Source organism: Bufo bufo, chromosome 1 (assembly GCF_905171765.1).
Source record: "Bufo bufo chromosome 1, aBufBuf1.1, whole genome shotgun sequence".
Lineage (NCBI taxonomy): Eukaryota > Metazoa > Chordata > Amphibia > Anura > Bufonidae > Bufo > Bufo bufo.
The window spans coordinates 50,545,451-50,564,350 of record NC_053389.1 but is presented as its reverse complement, the minus strand read 5'-3'; the positions used below and the strand labels follow the sequence as shown (position 1 = coordinate 50,564,350).

Below are 18,900 nucleotides of genomic sequence, written 5' to 3'. Positions count from 1 at the left end.
ACTCAAAATTAAAGTGGAAAAACACACTACAGGCTGATCCATCTTTGATGTAATGTCCTTAAAACAAGTCAAAATGAGGCTCAGTAGTGTGTGTGGCCTCCACGTGCCTGTATGACCTCCCTACAACGCCTGTGCATGCTCCTGATGAGGTGGCGGACGGTCTCCTGAGGGATCTCCTCCCAGACCTGGACTAAAGCATCTGCCAACTCCTGGACAGTCTGTGGTGCAACGTGACGTTGGTGGATAGAGCGAGACATGATGTCCCAGATGTGCTCAATTGGATTCAGGTCTGGGGAATGGGCAGGCCAGTCCATAGCATCAATGCCTTCATCTTGCAGGAACTGCTGACACACTCCAGCCACATGAGGTCTAGCATTGTCTTGCATTAGGAGGAACCCAGGGCCAACCGCACCAGCATATGGTCTCACAAGGGGTCTGAGGATCTCATCTCGGTACCTAATGGCAGTCAGGCTACCTCTGGTGAGCACATAGAGGGCTGTGCGGCCCTCCAAAGAAATGCCACCCCACACCATTACTGACCCAATGCCAAAACGGTCATGCTGGCATTGCTGGAGGATATAGCAGGCAGCAGAACGTTCTCCACGGCATCTCCAGACTCTGTCACGTCTGTCACATCTGTCACATGTGCTCAGTGTGAACCTGCTTTCATCTGTGAAGAGCACAGGGCGCCAGTGGCGAATTTGCCAATCTTGGTGTTCTCTGGCAAATGCCAAACGTCCTGCACGGTGTTGGGCTGTAAGCACAACCCCCACCTGTGGACGTCGGGCCCTCATATCACCCTTATGGAGTCTGTTTCTGACCGTTTGAGCAGACACATGCACATTTGTGGCCTGCTGGAGGTCATTTTGCAGGGCTCTGGCAGTGCTCCTCCTGTTCCTCCTTGCACAAAGGTGGAAGTAGCGGTCCTGCTGCTGGGTTGTTGCCAATCCTACGGCCTCCTCCACGTCTGCTGATGTACTGGCCTGTCTCCTGGTAGCGCCTCCATGCTCTGGACACTACACTGACAGACACAGCAAACCTTCTTGCCACAGCTCGCATTGATATGCCATCCTGGATAAGCTGCACTACCTGAGCCACTTGTGTGGGTTGTAGACTCCGTCTCATGCTACCACTAGAGTGAAAGCACCGCCAGCATTCAAAAGTGACCAAAACATCTGCCAGGAAGCATAGGAACTGAGAAGTGGTCTGTGGTTATCACCTGCAGAACCACTCCTTTATTGGGGGGTGTCTTGCTAATTGCCTATAATTTCCACCTGTTGTCTATCCCATTTGCACAACAGCATGTGAAATTGATTGTCACTCAGTGTTGCTTCCTAAGTGGACAGTTTGATTTCACAGAAGTGTGATTGACTTGGAGTTACATTGTGTTGTTTAAGTGTTCCCTTTATTTTTTTGAGCAGTGTATTATACACACAGATATTTCACGCACGATATGTACATCGCTGCTAACTTGCTTTTTGCTTTTCTTCTTTCCAGAAGTGATGAGCCCCGAAGGGGTTCTTTCAGTGAATTTACTTCCACCACCGAACGGACTTATTATGATAGTGTCCGGACTGTTGGGGCTTACCAGGAGGAAACAAGAAGAGAATACCCTGCTCGAAGCAGAGAATTGTACGCAGACTTTGATTCGTATCAAGGGGATTATTACGAGCAACGATATTATGATGAGTCAAGAGAATATAGAGACTATAGGGATCCATATGAACAGGACATCCGGGAATATAGTTACAGAAGGGAAAGAGAGCGGGAACGAGAACGCTTCGAGACTGATCGAGATGCGAGTGAGCGGAGGCAGGTAGAACGTAGCCAAAGTCCAACCCATTCAAGAAGACCTCAGAGTCCTGCTGCATCCCCTTCACAATCTGAAAGAATTGCTAGCGACCCAGAACGTAGAATTTACAGTCGCTCATCTGACCGCAGTGGAAGTTGTAGTTCTGTGTCCCCTTCACGGTTTGACAAACTCGACAAAGCTAGGACTGATCGTTACATAAAAGGTGAAAAAATAGAAAAAGAGCGCACTTTTGATTCAGATCGTTCTGATAAAGAGAAGCGGCTACTGCGTAAGGAAAAGTCTGAAAAGGGTGAAAAGGACAAATCAGATAGATCTAAACGAAAGTCCAAAAATCATTCAACAAGTTCCCTATCCTCTGAAACAGATCAAGATAATGAGAAGGAGCCGAGCTTAGAGAAACAGAAAAGCAGCACCAAACAGCTGGCCAAAGAGAAAAATGACAAGGACTGTGCATCTAAAAACCGCTTGGACCTTATGCCTTGTGTTGTTCTTACAAGAGTGAATGAAAAGGAAGGGAAAGTCTTTGATACTCCTGGAGTAGATAAGGCTTCAAAAAACAAGGTTGATGGTGAGTCTGTAAAGTCCCCTTCATCAGATCAGAAAATTCAGATGGTCAGACTTGAGCAACCCAAGTTTGAGCAACTTAAAGCTGAATCTGCAAGAACTAAGGTGCCAAAAGACAAGTTACTATCCAGCCACATTGAAGTCGTGGACAAAGAGGGAAAACAGAAACTAAAAAAGCACTTAAAGTCAGAGCAGCCTGCAGAGGGTGCCACGACTGCTGACCTAGACAAGCTAGAAGCTCGTAAACGGCGCTTTGCTGATGCAAATTTAAAATGTGAACGGCAAAAACTTGATGTACGAAGGAATAACCAAGATGAGGAGGATAGCCGTTTAGGTTTAAGGAAACCACCAGAGCCTGTATCTTCAAGAGACTTCACCGTAGGCAGAGAGGGTGATTTTGAAAGGAAAGCTTCTAGGAAAGAACTTTTAAAAAGTCGAAAAAACAAATCTGAAAGACTTTTTGCCATCAACAGCCCCAAAGATGGCCAAGATTTGTTGCCTGTCAGGATCTCTGGACGTCCTAATTCAGATCTACAGTTTCACTTAGGGGAATCGGTAGATGAACAATTTGAATCTCCAGATCAAGCTTCTAAAAAGATGACCTTCCTGAAGAACATTCAGAGGCATGCACTCTTGTCAGACGATATGGATAAAGACTCCTCCAAGGATGACCGAAAAAATTACAGCCTTCTTTCAAGAGAAACAGTGGGCATGGAGAGATCAGAAACGGATGAAAAACTTGCAATCGACATTGACCACACTCAGAGCTACAGGAAACAGATGGAGCAAAACCGCAAGTTGAAGCAGCAGATGGAACTGGAGATCTTGAAGTCTGAAAAATTCAGGAGTCCTAGCAAAGAAGCAGAGGAGTATGAAAGACGTAGCCTTGTCCATGAAGTTGGTAAGCCTCCACAAGATGTTACTGATGACTCCCCTCCAACTAAAAAAAAAAAGAACGATCATTTGGATTATGAAATCACCAAGCCAGAAAGACACTATAGAAGTTCTCGCCAGATAAGTGATGAATCTGAGAGACTGGCTGGTTCTCCAGGTATGCGACCTTTCGGATTTAATGAGGAGGAATTTACCGTTGGCTCACCTAGGTTACTACCAATTAAAGAATACAAAGAGTCGCCCCATGTAGATGAAAAGAGCACGTTTCCTAATGTGGCCTTTAAAGATGAACATTTTAAATTACTAACTGAATCTGTCAAGAAGGAAAACATAACTGATCCTTCCAAAGGTAAATTAATTGCTATGAGCCCAGAAGAAGAATATGGCAAATGGGATAACCAGATCAAACAAGAAGGCAACAGGGTGGATATTAGCTTTCCTTGCAACATTATAAAAAGAGAAGCCATTAGAAAGCGTCCCAGAGACCTAGAACCTGGGGAAGTTCCATCAGACTCTGATGAAGATAGTGATCCAAAACCAGTTTCCCCCAAAGTTTCTTCTCTGTTAGACGGTTCAAGGTTTTCTTTTTTGTTACGAGATGGAGAAGATAAGTTAAGAGACAAGGAAGATCGGTTGTCTGGCTCATTGGAAAGAAATAAGTTTTATTCCTTTGCATTAGATAAAACCATCACCCCTGATACAAAAGCCTTGTTAGAGAGGGCAAAATCGCTCTCTTCTTCTCGTGAAGAAAATTGGTCTTTTTTAGACTGGGATTCCAGATTTGCTAATTTTCGCAGTAATAAAGACAAAGAAAAAGTTGACTCTGCTCCAAGACCTATTCCATCCTGGTATATGAAAAAGAAGAAAATCAAAACTGACTCTGATGGTAAATCCGATGATAAGAAAGAGGACCACAAAGAAGAGGAGCAAGAAAAGCAAGAACTGTTTGCCTCTCGTTTCCTTCACAGTTCAATCTTTGAACAAGACTCAAAAAGACTCCAACATCTGGAAAGGAAAGAGGAAGATACAGATATAGGTGTTTTTCGTCCCTACGGCCGACAGCTTTCTTCTGACGGGATCAGTTATGCTTCAGACCTTGTGCAAGAACCAGTTGTCCTCTTTCATAGTCGATTCGTTGAGCTCACAAAAATGCAACAGAAAGAGAAAGAAAAAGAGCAAAAGCCAAAAGAGGTAGAAAAAGTTGAAGAGAGAGAGATTCGGCCTAAAACTCCTGAGTCAATGCCAGAGTGCAAAGAGCGAGAGATTAAATCACCAGTGTCGGTCGTGCCAACACCAGCAACACTTCCTCCACCAGAGCCTGTAGTACCAGTCCAAGAAAAAGTCTCTGCTGACAAAACACCACCGCATTCTGTTGAGACAGTAGAAGATAAGCCAGCTGAACCTAGTGAACCAGCTGTTGAGGAACCTAAACCTCCCAGTGTGGTTGCCCCTATTCCTGCATTGGCCCCTCCCCCACTCCCTCCACCACTCCCAGTAGAAGCTACTCAAGTTGTTGTAGAAACTGAGACGCAGCCTACTACCCCGCATATAACTGAAGAGATAGCAACAACAAGTACAGAACAGCCTCCCTATTTGGATACAAAACCACCGACACCAGGAGCATCGTTTTCTGAGGTCAACGCAGACCCTGTCACTGAACTGAAAAGTGATTCACCTACTGTTTCTCCTTCCAAGCCTGAAATAAAGGTAGAAGAACCCGTTGAGACCTTTGAAGAAGAAACTCCTGTTTTTGCAAGTGGTGACACAGATGTATGCCAAAAATCAGAAACTGTGCCAGAGGAAGTTGAACCTGTTATAGCTGAAAATGACATGGAAGTAGAACCTCTTAATGCAGTGAAAAGCAAAAAGGCACCTAAAGGCAAAAGGTCAAATGTTTCAGACAAACCAGCTACTAGAAAGAGCGTGAGGATTGACCGCGAGAAGCGCAACAGGTCATCCTCCCCACGTGGAGAACCCCAGAAACATCTTGAAATAAAAAATGAACATGAAAGAGGTTCCAGGAGCTCTGCAAAATCTCCAAGTGCTGTTCCAGAACCTGACATCTCAGAGCCAGCTTTGCCCCGAACACGAAGAAATGTTAGATCTGTTTATGCCACCACAGGCGATAATGATGGAGTGTCTTCAGTTAAAGAAACTACAGAGACATCACGATCTACAAGAAAGAGACCTGAAAAAGATGTTGCTGAAACCCCGGTTACTGCTCCTCCCACTCCGAGAAGAGGGCGGCCACCAAAGGTTCGCAAGAAAGATGTATCTCCTATCAAAGCAGAGGCATTAAAACCAGAGAACGAGGATACAGAAATGAAAGAACCAATTGAAAATGCAAAACCAGTAGAGGGATGGCGGTCTCCACGATCTCAAAAACTGTCTCAAAGCCATTCCCCTCTGTCCAGTAGCCAAATGGGTAAAAAGAATAAAAGTGACCCAGCACCACAGGCTCAGGAGAGTTTGGCAGAAACCAATAAAGACTGTAATGAAATGGCTGAGCCGCAGGCTGAAGAGGCATGCAAGACAAAATTGGACAAGGAAGAAACTGGTGATGTTAATCTCCAGTTAAAAGATGTGGAGCCAGAGAAATGTCCTGCAGAGAAATCTGTTACTGAACCCCTGGACAAGAAATTATCTCCGGAGAAAGCTACAAAACCTAAAGTTGGAAGACCCAAAAATCCCAAAAATATTCCTCATTTAAAAAAGGTTGAAATTCGTCTTAATGCTGTTGATGTGAAGGATGCTTTGCGGCCACATGAGGATACAGAGTCACTGATTGTTTCTCCTGTCAAAATAAAAAGTCCTCAAAAAGAAGATACTGTTTCTCCATCTATAACAAATCTACCTGCAACAGAGTTCCCTGAAGCTTCTGACAAAGACACAGGGAAAGAATGTAATATTTCATCTGAAGCTGTGCGGCTGGCACGTCAGATGGAACTGGAGCAAGCAGTGGAAAACATTGAGAAGATCACTGAAACTACTGCCGTTCCACCTTATAAAGACCCCCAAAGTGGGGAAGTATCTGAGACTCGAACAGAAGAGGATGGGGATAAACCTGCGCACCAGGCCAGTGAAACAGAATTAGCAGCAGCTATTGGGTCCATTATATGTGACATTTCTACTGACACTGAAAGTTTCCCTCCTGCTCCAACATATCCAGCAGAAAGGGAATCTGAAATTTCTTCTGAATCAGCGACTGCTGCTGCTGGTGCTGCTGCTGGTGCTGCTGCTGCTGCTTCTGCTTCTCAGCCAGATGATTTACAGCCTGAGACAGACCAAGCAGTAAATCTCATCATACAGACTGATACTACCACTAGCTCTGGCAGTGCAGCTCCTGCACCTGCTGTACCTGAGCAAACAGAATCGATTGACCGCAAAGAACCCGACGTTGGCTTCAACGAGTCTACAAAATCTGCCAAAGAAAGCGAATCTTTACGGGAGTTACCTGCAAAACAAAAGGGTCGTAATAAGGGACACAAGAAAAGGCGAAGAGCCGGCAAGAGCCGTGATACCATACAGAGCAACGTGTTTGTGCGCGAGAATATTCAAGGCAAATCTCCTGCAAAAGATGAAAAGATCTCTTCGGATGAAGGTCTAAAGGAACAGCCTGGTGAAGAGTCTACATCAAATCCTGACAATCCAGCTATGGATACAAGCCTGAATTCCTCTTCTGACACAATTTCCAAAGAAGGAGATGAAGGATTTAAAGATGAAGAAATGTCTGCCGCTACAAATTTAAGTGATTCGCCCCAACCTCTGTACATTGATGATGTTAGTCAGGGAAGCTTCAAACTACGTTCAAGTACTGAAAGTGCCCCAGTTACCCCTCCCAGTGTAACTACTACTTCGGTTCTGTCCGCTACCCCAGGGAAAACTGGAGCTCCTGTCACTGCATCCCCTCTTGCTCATTCAGCTCCAGCAATTATGTCTGACTGGATTGTTAGGCATGAAGAGAATGCTTCCATTTCTACTACACCTCCTGCGATGCCCCCAGATACAAAGGCCTCTGATGTGGATACAAGCTCAAGCACCTTAAGGAAGATATTAATGGAACCAAAATATGTATCCTCGGCCAGCAACACCCCTAGTATTGTTACAGCATCCATCTCTGAGCCTGTCCCTGCGTCACATGTAGAAGAACCCACTCATCCGCAAGTAGAAGCTATTAAACCAGTGTCTGAGGAGAAATCAGCTGTTCCTCTTACCAACACAGTTGTCCCACCAGCGGCCGAAGCCCCATCTTTTCAAGAGAAAGGGACTCCAGTGGCCCATAAGGCCACCTCTGTTATCAGTAGAATGCCCCCCAGCTTTGATCCTGATGATTTGCCAAGGATAACATTGGCAAAACATGCACAGCATCAGCCCACTCCACCTTGCATCCCATCTCAGAAGATCAAGGTGAGACAAAACGCTAATGACAGTCGTGCCTGCATAAAACCAACAATGACTGTAATAGAGGAGCGACCCACTGAAACTGGCTCAAGCCCTGGACTGAGAGTGAACACATCACAGGGAGTAATGCTATTAAGTTACTCTGGCCAGAAAACAGAGGGGCCTCAGCGAATAAGTGCAAAAATCAGCCAGATCCCTCCTGCGAGTGCTGTTGATATAGAGATTCAACAGTCTGTGTCCAAATCCCAAATCAAACAGGAACCGCTTGCTCCATCTCAGATGTTGCCGAAAGGACCTCAGACTCCCTCGGGTTACCAACAGTACAATGCATCACCTGTCATTTCAAGCATAAAACAAGAGCGAACGTCATTGGAGAAATCTGAATCGAGCCACATTAGTGCCCCAAATTCGTCCTCGCAATCCGGAGCAGTGAAAGTGCTTACCCAGAATGCTGCTCCAGTTTTAATGCACAGCCAGATGCTACCCGGTCAGATGGTCCCATCTAGTAAAAAGATGACAGAGGTCATAGAGTCTAAAGTGCTTCAGACTACAAATATGAGCCCCCACCATTCTTCGTTATCAAGCAAGATTCCAGCAGAGTCAAACCACGTGACTTCTAGATCCAGCACGCCCACAGACAGGGCTCTCCCACATCTAAATATTAAACAGGAGCCTCATTCACCTTGTACAGCTGGCCATTCACCATCTCCATTTGCCAGGTCTTGTCACCCCAGTGTTACAGCTTCTCCTGCCTTAACTAACAATGCCTCAGTTATGCTGGGTGCAGGAATGCCAGTGCCTCCATACATCCCGAGCATGCACCCAGAACAGACAGTCATCATGCCACCTCACAGCGTAACGCAGCCTGTGTCTCTAGGACACTTGTCTCAAGGTGATGTCAGAATCAATACACCGCCTCTGCCATCGATGCAGTATGGTATGCGGCCAGAAGCCCTTCATTCTCCTAGAGCAGCTATGCAGCCTCAGATGGACGTCAGACCTCAAAGATCGAGTACTCCACAGCCAGCGACTATTCGAGAAGTGGTACTCCCTACATTGTCTTCCCAGCACGCTCCAGATGAGGACTTGCATTACCACCATCCTGTGGGCCGAGGTTCAGGTCATGTTCAGTCTGAAGTCCTGGTGATGCAGCATGAATACCGCATGCCTACACCAGGGATGCGCTTGGATCCTTATAGCGTTCCACAGGATGTCATTTTGCCTCGTGATGTCCGCATGATGATGCACTCTCACATCTCTGCTGTTGGCGATCATCATCAAGAGACCAGACGATCCCGAACCCCTGAGAGTTCTGTGAAGACTCCACCTGCTAGTAAAACACCACAGCCTGTGAAGGAATTGGCCAAACAACCTGATGTCAAACTATCTCATTCCCAACATAATGATGCCAGAATGATGAGTGGCCTGAGCTTATCACAGCCGGTCGTAGTGTCACACGGTGTGCCTCTCATCCATCCTTCTGGGAGCTCATTTCATGACTATCGACCAGTGTACACGGACATCCGCAACTATCATCCTGCTGCTCAGCTCTCCCATCCTCAGTACTCTGGTGCATCGGCCATGGGCTTACAGTCCCGGAGCATGACCCCATCTCAGGTAAGAAATAATATAGGAAATGGCACATTGTCATAAACTGTTCCCATACCTGTACATAGTTGAAAGCAAACATTTAGTAAAATGATGCTGGGGATTTATTCCAGACCTCTGGGATAGGCTCCATTCACATGTCCGCAATTCTGTTCTGCATTTTGCGGAACGTAATTGCAAACCCATTTATTTCTGTGGGGCCACACTATGTGCTGCCCGTATCCGGAAATACTGATCCGCACTTCCGGGTCCGCAATTCCGTTCCCGAAAAAAATAGAACATGTCCTATTCTTGTCCGCAATTGTGGACAAGATTAGGCATTTTCTATTATACTGCCGGCGATCTGCAAAACACATACGGATGTGTGAATGGACCCATAGTGTTGTATTTTTTTGTATATTGCCTACAGCTTTCTTCTGCTCGTTCTAACGTTTGCATGTTTTTCTTCTAGGGAGGTCCTGACAATGAACATTCACATTCAAATGCTCCTGTTCGCAGTAAAACGCCACAAATTGGCCAAGACCCTAAGGTAGCACAGTCATCAGTAAGTGATGCTCATCATGCTGCCCTCAGCAGGCATACTGGTCAGATGGAGTCTCACATTCAGCACCTTCAAAGAGCACCTGTGGATACATCTCAGACCTCCTATCCCTCTCCTGTTACGATCAGTTTAAAACCAGAATTGCCCTCCCCTCACCAGTCCCAGAAACAGGCCGCGTTCATGTCCTCCACAGCCAGCACTCTCCAAAGGTCGGATGTCCAGTCTCTTCCTAAACAAGAACCCCAGCAAAGATCGGTGGATATGGTGCAACTTCTAACGGTGAGTATGTTTACTGCTGGCCAACTTGGGAGATACAGTAAAGGCCCCTTTAAACTGGCCAATTTTGCAGGCGATTATCTGGAAGGAAGCGTTACATTCCAACAATTGCCTGCTCGCCAGTGTAGGAGACTGCTGCATTTACATGCAGCGATCTGCTCCACAGTATGGGGAGAAGCAGTCGCTAATGCCATCGCTCATCCCCATACTGACACATTCTTTGCTGGCAGTAGAGGATTTTTACACCGCACAATCTGCTGCCGACAAAACAATTTTTGTGACCCCATGAATGATGCAATTACCCGATTAACGAGCTTTTAGCTTGTTCATTGGGTAATCGGCGGCACTTTTACACTGCCAGATAATTGCTAACAGGTGTCCCTGTGAACGCTTGTTAGTGATCATCTGGCCGAGAATTGGCCCATGTAAAGGGCCCTTAAGAGTATTCATGCTTAGGGACTGTCGTGTTTGATTTTGTAACCACATTAGACCATAAGAGGTTTTTATGTAAAGTGCAATTGTAATTTCTTTTTTTTTTTCTTCTTTTTTTTAAGGTATAGGGGAGGTAATTTTATAAAATTTTACAATATACTTTATTAGGCAAATCAACTTTTTTCTTAAAACCGTTCAAGTACAGCCCCTCTGCTAATGGCAGCTGGTTGTTCTTACTGAAAATCTGTATTCAGTGCTAGATGTTGAATAAGGCCGCACGCACACGACCGTATTTTGCATTCGTGTCCCATCTGCATTATTCTGCGGATAACACAAAGACCCTTTCATTTCTGTGGGTCGACAAAAAATGGATGTCATGAGTAGGGATGAGCGAATCGACTTCGGATGAAACATCCAAAAAGTCGATTGGCCTAAAACTTCGTTCTAATACTGTACGGAGCAGGAGCTCCGTACAGTATTAGAATGTATTGGCTCCGATGAGCCGACGTTATTGCTTCGCGAAGTCTCGCGAGACTTCGGGTAATAACTTCATAAATTAATTTGTACTGTAAAAAACATTTTCTGAACTCTGGTTCGGTTCCAAGGTACCACTCTAGATAGGTCATCAATATTAAAATCCCAGAAAACCAACTTGCCTTACACTTTTATTAAAAATTAAAAATGACTGTTACCTTTTCAGTCATGCACTCAGCTCAGTGTGAAAGAACCATGCAAGAGTCTGTAGCATGCAATATATCAAAATATTATATTGAGAGATACAATCTGATAATGTCATGCATTACTAAAAGATAACCTATACCTCATGTTCTGGCTGCTTAACTAGTGTTTGTTTCCTTTTTAGAAATACCCAATCGTATGGCAGGGTCTCCTTGCGCTGAAGAATGACACGGCCGCGGTACAGCTGCACTTTGTTTCTGGGAATAATGTGTTGGCGCACAGGTCTCTACCAGCCCCAGAAGGAGGACCCCCACTAAGGATTGCTCAGCGCATGCGACTCGAGGCCACTCAGCTGGAAGGGGTAGCTCGACGAATGATGGTGAGGGTTCTTATGAGTGTATTTAATATGCCTGGTGCTAGACTTGGCACACTGGTTCTACTGTGTTTAAAGGGACACTGACAGGGCCAATAAGCATATTGAGGTATATATATGGCAGTACAGGTCTTATAATGGGTATTACAATCATCTAAGTATCCCCCCTGTCCACATTATACATACAGTAAACTTAAGTTTTATAACCTGCTCCAACGGTCTTCAATCTGCCCAAGGGGCGGCGTTTCACCTCTCTTGCGCCCAGCCAGCCTCCCCCAACTGCCGCTTTGAAGCGCCGCCCAGCTCATGAATATTCAGTTTGCTGGGCGGCTTCTGCGGTCCCCGCTCTGAAGCGCTGCGCTTAACAGTGCCCTGCGCATGCGCCGGATCTTGTGAAGTCCGGTACAGTAAGCGCCGCCCAGCTCATCAATATTCACTTCGCTGGGCGGCGCTTACTGTCCCCGACTTCACAAGATCCGGCGCATGCGCAGGGCACTGTTAAGCGCAGCGCTTCAGAGCGGGGACCGCAGAAGCCGCCCAGCAAACTGAATATTCATGAGCTGGGCGGCGCTTCAAAGCGGCAGTTGGGGGAGGCTGGCTGGGCGCAAGAGAGGTGAAACGCCGCCCCTTGGGCAGATTGAAGACCGTTGGAGCAGGTTATAAAACTTAAGTTTACTGTATGTATAAGGTGGACAGGGGGGATACTTAGATGATTGTAATACCCATTATAAGACCTGTACTGCCATATATATACCTCAATATGCTTATTGGCCCTGTCAGTGTCCCTTTAAGGTACTTTTGACATGTTTATGGAGAATCTGCTCATGTGATGCCATGTGGAAATGCTGTGTAAAAGTTGTTTTAGTCAGTACTTTTACTTATATTTCATACTGCTGGAAAAAAAAATGGTGGTCTGTGGCAGAATCCTCTAAAGATCACAATGTAAGGGTCCATTCACACATCAGTATTTTTACCTTTCCAGATAAACGTTCTTTTTTTGTGGATCCATTTTTCAGTACAACCTTCCGTTTTTTTTACTAAATTGCTTCCGAATCCGTTCCGTGTTTCCGTTATTTAGTTTTTTATTTTTTTTTCCATCCATTTTCCTGTCAACAGATCCGCAAAATCGGATGACATTCGCATGGTTTTGTGCATGTCATCCGCATTTATGCGGATCCATTGACTTGAATGGACAACGGACCCGAAAAACGGACAGAAAGTAGGACAAGCTTAATTTTTTTTTTCAGGATCCGCATACTCGAAAATAAAAGAACTGATTCCGTGATTCGAACAGCACTATGATTGGTGTCCGCATTTTTGCAGAGGCAATTGAAATTAATGGATCCGAAAAAACGTTCCGATTTAAATCGAAAACGGAGTGTTATAACGGACGTGTGAATGGACTCTTAAGAGTATGTCTACATGTGACTGAAACGCTAAGGATTTGCTCTTGTTTATTTTATGCGTCAAATCCACAGCGTTCTACAGTAACAGCAAAGTGGATGATAGGTTAAGAAATCTAAGGGGGGACATGATTAACCTGTACAAATACATAAACGGACCAAACAAAAAATATTGTGAGACGCTATTGTGTGTTAAACCCCGTCAAAAAACAAGGGGCCACTCCCTACGCCTGGAGAAGAAAAGATTGTCATAAGAGGTGACAAGCATTCTTTACAGTAAGGGCTGTGAATCTCTGGAATAGCTGCAGGAGCTGGTCAATATAGCAGGATTACGGAACTTGATGGACTTTTGTATTTTTCCAATGTTTAATGTTGCATATATTAACTCAGCACCAGTATTCTAGCAGTGTAATTTGTTACACTGTAACTCTGTTGCACCCATATATTCTGAACCTTGTCATTATAGGAACCTGGTTTTGTGACCTCAAGCTTGCTCTAATGGAACTCAGTCCCTCCACTGTGAACTACAGAATGACATCACTACCAATTAAATCCCTCCTGGCAGCCCTCAGACCCCTCCCCTTTCCTACATGTTCCTCTGTATGTCCCTGTATTTTGTTAAATATATAATATCTCCCCTATCTAAAAGACCAGAAGTGCAGACACTTAGTAGATAAGTGTATACAGTGATGAGCTCAAGTTATATAAACCTCCTGACTCATACTGCCTGTACTATCTGGGTGTGCTGACTCTCCAGTGTAGTTCTATGGGATGTAGCTTCACACTGGTCTCCCTCTCTCCTGCATGTAATGGCTGACAGGGCAGATGGGCTCAATCTGCATCACACAGGAAAACACAAAGGGCCAGATTTATCATTAGCTCAAGTCAGAATAATGGAGTGAAAAAGTCGCAAAAAATGCGCAAACGCTAAAACTGCGCACAAATTTGCGACTTTTTTCTGCTCTGCACTATGCTCACCAGTTTTCTGAAAGTGGGCGTCTTTTCTTATGTAAATGAATCTCTAGACAGATTTACTATTGGGACTATTTAAAAAGTCGCAAAAAAATGTGCAATTTCACTCCAGTGAGGACCATGCTTATCTTAAGACTTTTTAATAGAACATGCGACTTTTTCTTAAAGATGTGCAACTTTTTCGTAAAGCTGCTTACAGACAGATAAACTGCTACCGTCAAACCACATTTATTTCAGTCTTAAAGGGCCGATCATAAATCTGACTTGGCTAAAACTGACTTTAGCCATATGTGAAAGTGGAGTCAGCTGTCAGAGTCATGATAAATCTGACCCAAAGTCCCTGCAGTGTGAGGAGACAGTAGGTCTGTGTCACTGGTCTGTTACTTGCTGTCTTCATGTAGGGCAGTGTAGTGTAGTGAGACTTTGCTCTCTGTGTCTTTGCAAATCCAGGCATGATGGGAAATGTAGGATTCATTAGGAAAACCATATCTGAGGGGAAGAAGGAATCAAGATGGCTGACAACAAATTTCACATCAAACAAAACCGGTGTACACAGGGTATACACAAGAGCCTCTATCTTATTCGTTAAAAATGGCCTATCCTGCACTATAGGATTGTTTCTACTTTACCTATAGAGTGCTTCTTTAACACCTTAACGACCCAGGACGAGAATGCTCGTCCTAAAGGGCCGGTACTTTGCGCCCCAGGACGAGCATTCTCGTCCTGCGGTCCTACTTTTCCCCTTGTGCGGTGCTGCGATCAGCAGCACGGATCCCTGCTGCATCCACCAGCATCGGTGAGAACGTCGATGCCAGTGGATTAACCCGTCATACGCCGCGGTCAGCGCGGACTGCAGCATATGATAGGTTTGCGCGCCCTCCCCTTAGCCATCGGGTCCCCACGCTGCGGTGGCGGGGACCCAATGGTTGCCATGGCAGCCCCAAGCCATTCAAAGGCACGCGCATGTACAGCGTCCTAAAAAATAAATAGTTTCAATAAAAAAAAAGCCCCTTTCCCATAAAAAGAGACATATAAAATTGTAAAAAAAAAAAAAAAAGACCTATTAGGTATCACTGCATGCGTAACAACCTGCTCTATAAAAATAGCACATGATCCACCCCTTCTGGTCAACACCGTAATTTTTTTAAAAATAAAAACTGTGCTATTTTTTGTAATCTTACATCACAAAAAGTGTAATACCGAGCGATCAAAAAGTCATACGCACCCCTAAATTGTACCATTCAAACCGTCATCTCATCCCGCAGTCCCTACCTAGGACAATCGCCAAAAAAAAAAAAAAACGGTGTCAAAAACATCACAAAAATGGTAATACCAAGCGAACAAAGTCATATGCACCATAACATAGTACCAATCAAACCATCATCTCACCCTACAAAAAATGAGCCTCTACCTAATAAGACAGTCGCCCAAAAAATAAACTATGGCTTTCAGAATATGGAGACACAAATTTTTTTTTTTCTAAAATGCTTTATTATGTAAAACTGAAACAAACAACCAAAAATATTTGGTATTGACTTGTCCGTAACAACCTGCTCTATAAAAATAGCTCATGATCTAACCTGTCAGATGAACATTGTAAATAACAAAAAATAACTGTGCCAAAACAGCTATTTTTTGTTACCTATACTCACAAAAAGTGTAATATAGAGCAACCAAAAATCATATGTACCCTAAAATAGTACCAACAAAACTGCCACCTTATCCCGTAGTTTCCAAAATGGGGTAATTTATTTGGAGTTTCTACTCTAGGGTTGCATCAGGGGGTCTTCAAATGTGACATGGCAACTGAATTATCCCAGTGAAATCTGCCTTCCAAAAACCATATGGTGTTCCTTTCCTTCTGCGCCCTGCTGTGTGCCAGTACAGCAGTTTACGACTACATATGGGGTGTTTTTGTAAACTACAGAATCAGGGTAATAAATATTGAGTTTTCTTTGGCTGTTAACCCTTGCTTGGTTACTGGAAAAAAATGGATTAAAATGGAAAATCTGCCAAAAAAGTAAAATTCTGAACTTTCATCTGCATTTTCCATTAATTCTTGTGGAAGACCTAAAGGGTTAACCAAGTTTGTAAAATCAGTTTTGAATACCTTGAGGGGTGTAGTTTCTAAAATGGGGTCATTTATGGGTGGTTTCTAATATGTAAGCCTCACAAAGTGACTTCAGACCTGAACTGGTCCTTAAAAATTGGGTTTTGGAAATTTTCTGAAAAACGTCCCAAAAAAAGAAAACGTCATTTACAAAATAATCCAAACACGAAGTAGACCTATGGGAAATGTAAAGTAATAACTATTTTAGGAGGTATCACTATCTGTTTTAAAAGCAGAGAAATTATTATAAAATTTTTTTTGTAAATTTGGTAGTTTTTTTTATAAATAAAAATGAAATATTTTGACTCAAATTTAGCACTGTTATGAAGTACAATACATGACAAGAAAACAATCTCTCAGAATGGCTTGGATAAGTAAGGGTACTTTCACACTAGCGTTAGTGTGATCCGGCAGAAAGTTTCGTTGTCGGAGCTGCCTGCCGGATCCGCCGATCAGTGTGACAACTGACAGCATTTGTAGACTGATCCGGGTGCGGATCCGTCTACAAATGCATTGCAAGAACGGATCCGTCTCTCCCCTTGTCATGCGGATAGACGGATCCGTCTTGCAGTCTTTTTCACAGTTTTCCCGTTCTGCGCATGCGCAGACCGGAAGGATGGATCCGTCCTTCAGTTGTTTTGCAATGCCGGATCCGGCACTAATGCAAGTCAATGGGAATTAATGCCAGATACGGCATTCCGGCGACTGATCAGGCATTTTGGACGGACATAATACAGCAGCATGCTGCTATATTATGTCCGGCCAAAACGCCTGACAGTGACCGAACGGAAGTCATACTGATGCAAACTGAACTGATTTCTATCCATTCAGAATGCATTGGGTTATGCAGGATATGTGTTTGGACAGAGGTGTGAAAGACCACAGCCAACCCAGTGCCCATCAACAAGGTTAATTCTGCATGTATGGCACAGAACGCCATGCACAAGGTGCTGTAGCAGCATTTGTTTGGGATTAATTTCTTCCATTAATATTTGTTTCCACTTCTGTCTATGCAGGTGGAGAGTGACTACTGCTTGTTACTTGCTCTTCCGTGTGGTCGTGACCAGGAGGATGTGGTAAACCAGACTGAATCACTGAAAGCCGCTTTCATCACTTACCTACAGGCAAAGCAGGCTGCTGGCATCATCAATGTGCCCAATCCAGGGTCCAACCAGGTACAGTGGCATCAGCTGTTACTTGATCTAATCAGAGCATTGATTAAGTTCATTATTCATACAAGACAGAACGTCCACTTATTGCTTAGTAATTAATGGACATAGGCAGCACTTAGCGATGATGAGGGCCACCTGGGAATTCAATGTCACTTATTGTGTCTCACAGAAATATTTCTTGTGTTGCAGCCGGCCTATGTCCTGCAGATCTTCCCGCCCTGTGAATTTTCAGAAAGTCACTTGTCCCGCCTCGCACCGGACTTACTAGCCAGCATCTCTAACATCTCTCCTCATCTAATGATTGTCATTGCATCGGCATGAGACCACTTGCCGCCATCACATACAACGCACTAAACCGTTAGGAAACAAGTTGCTGAGTGAGTGCTCTGGCCTGCTCTGCCGTGGAGAGATCATGTCCCACCGGACGGAGCTGGAGCTGCTGCTTCCCAGGATGTTTACATATTGCTTACGGACAAGCTGATGCACACAGGTGGCTTAATGCAACATTATGGAAAGTGGCGTCTGATTCCACGCCCAAAAAACGTGCAGTATTCCAAGATGGTTACTGTTTGTGTGCTTCTTTCTTCTTCTTTTTTTTTCTTTTTTTTTTTTTTTTTTAAGAAAAAAAAAAAAAGCTGAACCTGCCTTTGCACTAAATTAGTGACATGGACCTTTGTACAGCATTCCCTGCCCTTCCCACCCTTTTTTGCGTGTGTCATATTTTGAGCGACATGCTGTGATATAGAGAAGCCTGGATACGGTGGACTGATGAGCAGAAACCTGTAATTATTGGACTCATGGCCGAGGAAGAAAACAGAAAGGACGTTTGCTGATAAGGAGACTGGAACAGCGGCGGCAGGTCGCCACCGTCATCTTCTGCAGCCGGTCTGATCTGCTCTGAGGACTTCTCACTTCTTTTCATTCGGGATGTACAGTTTACATGGGGAAACATTCAAAAGGGAGATCTATTTTCCTTTCCTCGGATATTCTAAGACTCTCCATGGGTGTGTGTATATAAGTATATATAATATATATTATATATATAAATATATATAATACTGACTTTAGAGAAATCAGACCCCACGACATAACATTTTTTTTAATCTGTGCCAAAAATGTGTTTTCAGAAAGAATCTTATTTTCATACTCAGACGTATTGTCCCTCATTTGTAAGTGCTTTTCATTAAGACATTTCTCCGCTCATCGCAATCTGTGAGGAAGTGTTATACACTTGGACAAAAAACTTTTTAACCATCCCTCCCCCAACGTTTCCCTTCTATTTCTCCATATATTTTTTTTCCCCAGATACCTCTTAATTTATGGATTTTCTTCCCTTTCCCATCCTGGATTTTTTTTTGTGTGTCCATTGGATTACAAACTTTATTAAAAAAAAAACAAAAAAAAAGATACTGCCCCATTTTCTCAGCTGTCAAGAGTATAATGTGGGTGCTGACGCACGTGTGGTTTTAGTTTAGGTTCTTACACTGCGTATTTGTTGTGGATGTTAAACAATGCAAGTTTTAAAAATTTGCTTGGAGCGGAAAAAGTGTGTCCAATCTAGCAGTGCAGTGGATGATAACTACAGCAAAATGTGTGGAATCTAGAACAATGAGAATGTCTTCACGCAGCTGCCACTGAGTAGTTTGCAGTGCAGCAAAACTGC

General features: G+C 44.1%; 1 protein-coding gene across 4 annotated transcripts in view; it reads left to right on the top strand.

Moving 5' to 3' along the window:
• SPEN (spen family transcriptional repressor) overlaps positions 1-17,851 on the top strand; it is a 70,089-nt gene extending 52,238 nt beyond the window's left edge. For all 4 annotated transcript variants that reach the window (XM_040423351.1, XM_040423343.1, XM_040423359.1 and 1 more), the window contains 5 exons: positions 1,498-9,289; positions 9,732-10,100; positions 11,392-11,586; positions 17,082-17,240; positions 17,427-17,851. In XM_040423351.1, coding sequence (XP_040279285.1) covers positions 1,498-9,289; positions 9,732-10,100; positions 11,392-11,586; positions 17,082-17,240; positions 17,427-17,558 — 8,647 coding nt within the window. In that variant the 3' untranslated portion in view covers positions 17,559-17,851. The remainder of the gene's footprint in view (positions 1-1,497; positions 9,290-9,731; positions 10,101-11,391; positions 11,587-17,081; positions 17,241-17,426) is intronic.
• Positions 17,852-18,900: the final 1,049 nt, after the last annotated feature.